The sequence below is a fragment of the Lactuca virosa genome, chromosome 7 (genome assembly GCF_052849685.1).
Source record: "Lactuca virosa cultivar CGN04683 chromosome 7, Lactuca_virosa_CGN04683_v6, whole genome shotgun sequence".
In the NCBI taxonomy this organism is placed as follows: Eukaryota; Viridiplantae; Streptophyta; class Magnoliopsida; order Asterales; family Asteraceae; genus Lactuca; species Lactuca virosa.
In genome coordinates, this window is record NC_136432.1 from 5008766 (window position 1) to 5014033 (window position 5268).

At 34.3% G+C, this 5268-nt stretch overlaps 1 protein-coding gene across 1 annotated transcript; it reads right to left on the reverse strand.

The window, feature by feature from the left end:
- Positions 1-2463: 2463 nt before the first annotated feature.
- On the reverse strand, positions 2464-4358 carry WRKY22 (WRKY family transcription factor). Its single transcript, XM_079061446.1, has 3 exons — positions 3818-4358; positions 3419-3529; positions 2464-3258 (listed from the first exon to the last, which is right to left on the reverse strand). The coding sequence occupies exons 1-3, from the start codon at positions 4282-4284 to the stop codon at positions 2817-2819; spliced, it is 1020 nt and encodes a 339-aa protein (XP_078917572.1). The 5' UTR covers positions 4285-4358; the 3' UTR covers positions 2464-2816.
- Between the last annotated feature and the right edge of the window lie 910 nt (positions 4359-5268).

Genomic DNA, 5268 nt, shown 5'->3' on the forward strand with positions numbered 1-5268 from the left:
CCCCTTTATTTAATTAATGTCTTTTAGCCACAAAATTAATTCTGATTAATTCTTGACTATTATTAATTAAATAATATGATTTCTCTCTTAATATATTATTCATATAATATATTAATAAATCATAATTAATCTCTTTCTCCATAAATCATCCTATCAAGTTGTTTTGGTGAAGGCAACCCAAAAGGACCATGCTCGCAATCGGGTCAAGTACATACCAAAATAGTTATGGGCTTAGACACTAATCCAACAGTTTTTGGTGTTATATTCAATGAGTTACAATCCTTCAAAGATGAGATATTAAAGCTGAAATATTTCAACTTTTCAGTAATAAATTTAAACTTTTGTATTCTGTGAAATTTTTTAAACACGCATATGATTGACATGTGGTTTTTTCTAGCGTGTAATTTATAGTTTTTTAGATGATTTTAGACTATAATTTTTTTGTTTTTGGTGTTATATTCGATTTGTTACAATCCTTCAAAGATAAGATATAAAAGCTGAAATATTTCAACTTTTCAGCAAGAAATTTAAACTTTTGTATTTTGTGAAATTCTTTAAACAATCATATATCACTCGCTTTAAGTCGAATTGACATGTTATTTTTTCCAAAGTATAATTTAAACTTTGTAGATGATTTTAGACTATAATTTTGTTGTTTTTGGTGTTATATTTGATGAATTACAATTCTTCAAAGATGATATATCAAAGCTCAAATATTTCAGCTTTTCAGCAAGAAATTTAAACTTTTGTATTATGTGAGTTTCTTTAAACAAACATATCTCATTCGTTTTAAGTCGGATTTACATGCGGTTTTTTCCACATTTAATTTAGAGTTTGTAGATGATTTTAGACTATAATTCTGCTGATTTTAATGTTATATTCGATGAGTTACAATCATTTTAATATGAGATATCAAAGCTGAAATATTTCAGCTTTTCAGCAAGAAATTTAAACTTTTGTATTTTGTAAAATTGTTTAAACAAGCATATCTCATTTGTTTTAAGACGGATTGACATGCAGTTTTTTTCCAACGCGTAACTTAGAATTCGTAGATGATTTTAAACTATAATTTTGTTGTTTTGGTGTTATATTCAATGATTTACAATCCTTCAAACAAATGGGATAAACTATAAACAATCAAAGTTTGACCGGTCCAAATGACATAAGAAACAAAAACGTGTTCATTTTTACGAGTTGTACCATATCAAACCCAAAAAAGTATTCATTTTAACGAGTTGTAACGTATCAAACCCAACAACATATTCATTTAACGAGTTGTATCAAACCCCAAAAACGCGTTTTAACAAATTGTACCATATGCATGTAAAGTTGTACCGGTCCAAACGAGTCCAAGAACCGGAAAACCCGGACCTGGACCTGGACCCGATAAGTCTCATCCGGTCCGGTCCACGGTCCACAATATTTTCCAAAACTAGTCCGGTCCAAGAGCCGGTCCGGCCCGGTTCAGTCCAGTCCAGTCCAAATGTTCACCCATACCATTGGGTCTTATATTGATGTGGTACTGTAATAGAAATAGAAAATATACTAGTAAATGAGTTTGTTGGCTTTAACAACCGCTTAATAATTTATAGTTGGTTTTTGATCTAGCTTATTGCTATCATTTTAATATATGGTTGTTTCAAAAAAAAAAAAAATTTGAGGGGCAACACGAGCTACTCTGGGCTCCCACTAAAACCCGCCCTTGAATAATACTCGAATGAATAAAAATATTAAATCGGTTTTGTGTTGTCTTCATAATAACAGTACAACATTTGACGTAATTTAATAGTAATCTATTTTCTAATCTTTTTTGTCATGTAATTATCATCTTATTATTAAAAGAATAAGTAAAAATGTTGATCAGTGGATTAAATCTGATTGAATTACAACTTCGATACGTAAAATACAAGTTATTTTCACGATTGCGCCATAACAAAGACACAATGGACTATATGACCTTGATGGATAGTACTTTTAAGTAGAAACTTAAAATAGTAATTTTCAAACATTTATCATGTATGGATAAAAGCTATGTCTTTTACAGCTTTACTATAAATCATTAATATATCATATAAAATTCATAATATATAAGCTACAGAATATAATCAAGTTTTACTAATTATTAAAAAAAAACAGCAAAAATGTTGAAATGAATTAATGTGGTGTGAAATACAAATTTAACACGTCAACTACATTTCTATAGCACGAGTGCACCATAAAAGAGGTCAAGAAACTATAAGGCCTCGATGGAGAGTACTTTTTATGTAGGGATCGAAAATCACTAGTCTTTTCAAAATTTTATGAATAAGAATTCCATTTTTTGCAATATTAAAAGTTTAAATCATTACATATTATATAAAAGTATAAAATACAAACTTAATTAATACGTAAGATACAAAATCATTATTACATTCGTGAATAATTAATAAATAACCTAAATTATTATAATATATACTTCTCAAATAAAGGAATCAATCAAAATCTTTCATTCTTTATAATGGAGAATTATACTCTTCTACCATGTACAAAAGTTCATTGTAAAGGGACAATATTCTTTAAGCCACAAAAGGGTTTGATACCCAATTGCCTAAAAGAAAAACGAAAGACATATGCGAACACAATGTACAGAGGTTAATGCATATGGTACAACCCTTTAATGGTTTAAAGATTATCTTGGCAAAGGCCTATTTTTACTATCTCTCTCCCTTCTTTTTCTCTCTCTAAAAAGTAAAAAAGAACAAAAAGAAACACTATGAAAAGTCAGCAGGAAGAAACGCATATCATGTCATCATGCAAACGTCACAACCCTGTAAAAGTCAACTACCGCCAGCTGCGGTGGTGCTTGTGGTGGCGACATTGTTTGATAACCATGGGAAAGGTGGAGATGCCGTTGATGTCACCGGAATAACTGGACCGACAAGCTCATCTAATCCTTCAAAGAAGTCGTCCTCCATCACCATATCAAAGTTGTCATCATCGGTATCATTATCCTCCGCCTTTTCTGTGGTCGGAGACTGGCTGGCGGGGGGAGATACCGGCGGAGATGAAGTTTGTTTGTTGGTTTTAGTGGTACTATCTTCGTCGCCGGAAGTGGTGGGTTTGTTTCTGGTGCTGCCCGCTAAAGAATTGCGGTGTGTCGGAACTGGGTGGCTGTGTTCGCCGGTGTAGGTGACGATGAACATATCCGGGTCGGATCTATTTCGCTCCACTTGTTTTCGGGCCAAACAACCCTTTGAAGTACTACATCTATAATATCCCCTGTTCAATCCAAATTAACAAAATTTAATCTCTTTCATCAACAAATCACTGAATTAAATAATAAAAATTTACCGAATATATACCTTATAACCCTGTTTTCACACTCTAATTAGAATTAAAATTTAAAATAAAATAGTAATTAAATAAGAAAATTACAAACCTTGGATATGGAGAACCTTTGATGGGTTTTTGACCATATTTTCTCCAAGACCATATATCGGAGGATAATCCCTCAGCGGGGACTTGACAGACCCTTTTCATCTGATTCTTCCTATGAAATAAGTTATACATAAAACCCATTAATAATGTTAAAGATTAGTTTTTATTTATCAAATATTTAAAAAAAAAATGAAAAAATTAATTACTGCATGTGGGTATGCCCCCAAAATCTCGTATTTTTCTGTCATATATCCCGAAAATACGGAACAAAATGTTTGCAATTTTCACAAAAATTGTAATTTTGAAAATTGATTCTCTTGAAGGGTAATTTATACATCACAAAATTAACAAAAACCCAAAATTTACACGAGTTGGATATGTCGGAAAATGTTTTCATTACCTTTTCTTTGACCTTGTACTTTGTGCATTAGAAGTTGTACATCTAGATATACCAAAAGATTGCTGTTTTTCCTGAAGTTGTTTTGGCTGTTGCTGCTGCTGTTGCTGGTGGTGGTGGTGTTGGAGTGGTGGATCTTGTAATCCTCCAAGAACCGAGAGAGGTGAGATTGGCAAACTCTGTGGAGATAGAGGTGGTTTCTGTAGTTTTGGAAAGTGTAGGGGGTTGTTAAGATCATTCAAAAACTGTTCAATACTGTTGTCATTTCTTCTTTGAAATGGATCTGGAAAAAACCCCATGAAATTTTCATCTTGAAAACTTGATTTTTGTTGATTGTAAGCATCCACAGGCCAAGCTGGAGCTCCAGCGGTAGCGGTCGATGTGGTGGCGGTTGAAGCGGCGGAGGAGGAGGAGGCGGCGGTGGAGCAACAGGCTCTGACCACCGCATGCAAGTCCCAATCAACCTCCATTGTTTGACTTTTATGCAGGTTTTTAGAGAGAGAAACCAAGGCGCTGACTTTTTAGAGAGAGATTTAGAGAGAGAAACGATATTGGGGGTTGAAATGGAAAAGGGGTGCAATTTATAAATAATTTTTTAGAGGGAGAGAGAAAAAGAACGGGCAGGAGAGATAGAAGGACGGGTAGGAAGGAGAGAGAATTGGGCAGGAAAGAGAAAAGGGCAGCTGGCTTTCACAAGAATCCTAGAGAGAGAGAGAAAGGGGGTTTTAGAGTGAGAAAATTAAGGGACTCATCGTTTGCTTTATTTTCTTTCTTGTGAAATTACATTTTGGTACATAAAGTTTGAATCAATATGCTATGTCAACACTCAACACAATGTATTTTATAGGGCGTATTCGGCAAAATTAGCTGGTAGCGGGTAGCTTGTAGTGGGTGGCGGGTAGCTTGTAGCTTGTAACGTTTTGTTAAACGCTACATGAAGTAGCATTTGGATTTGGAGCGTTTTGTTCAAACTAAACGCTAAAAGCTTGTAGTGTCAAACAAGGTTTTCTGTTTAAAACGGAGCGTTTTATCAAACGCTAGAAGCTAGAAGCTCTCAAACGATCCCAAAAGCTTCGTGTCGAACACGCTCATAACCAATAGAGTATGGTACCTTTTGGTACATCGTTTCCTTTATTTTCTTTCATACTTTATGGTTTAATTTGGTTCCCACCAAATTCATCGGTTTCGTTTGGAGAGCTTGCATGGATCGTATCTCGGCTAGCCTAGCCCTCGTTCAAAGAGGTGTTAGAATCATCTCATGTGTCTGTCTCTCCTCTGTTCCAACAGCTTGGACTCCAGAGATCACTTACTTGTTTCTTGCCATTTTGCAAGTGAGGTGCTCTCTTTGCTTCACAACTAGTGTGGTATTGTGTCCCAGAGTTTTCTTTCGATGAAACAAGTCATTGATTTTGCTGCCAATTGGGTTCCGTGACCCAAGAAAAGAAAAGTACTCC

Excerpts from the sequence above, each read along its gene's own strand:
- WRKY22 (XM_079061446.1), bottom strand. The coding sequence starts at position 4,284 with ATGGAGGTTGATTGGGACTTGCATGCGGTGGTCAGAGCCTGTTGCTCC. Across the intron at positions 3,530-3,817 it reads AGTACAAGGTCAAAGAAAAG|GAAGAATCAGATGAAAAGGG; the intron begins GTAATGAAAACA and ends CTTATTTCATAG. Across the intron at positions 3,259-3,418 it reads AAAGGTTCTCCATATCCAAG|GGGATATTATAGATGTAGTA; the intron begins GTTTGTAATTTT and ends TGGATTGAACAG.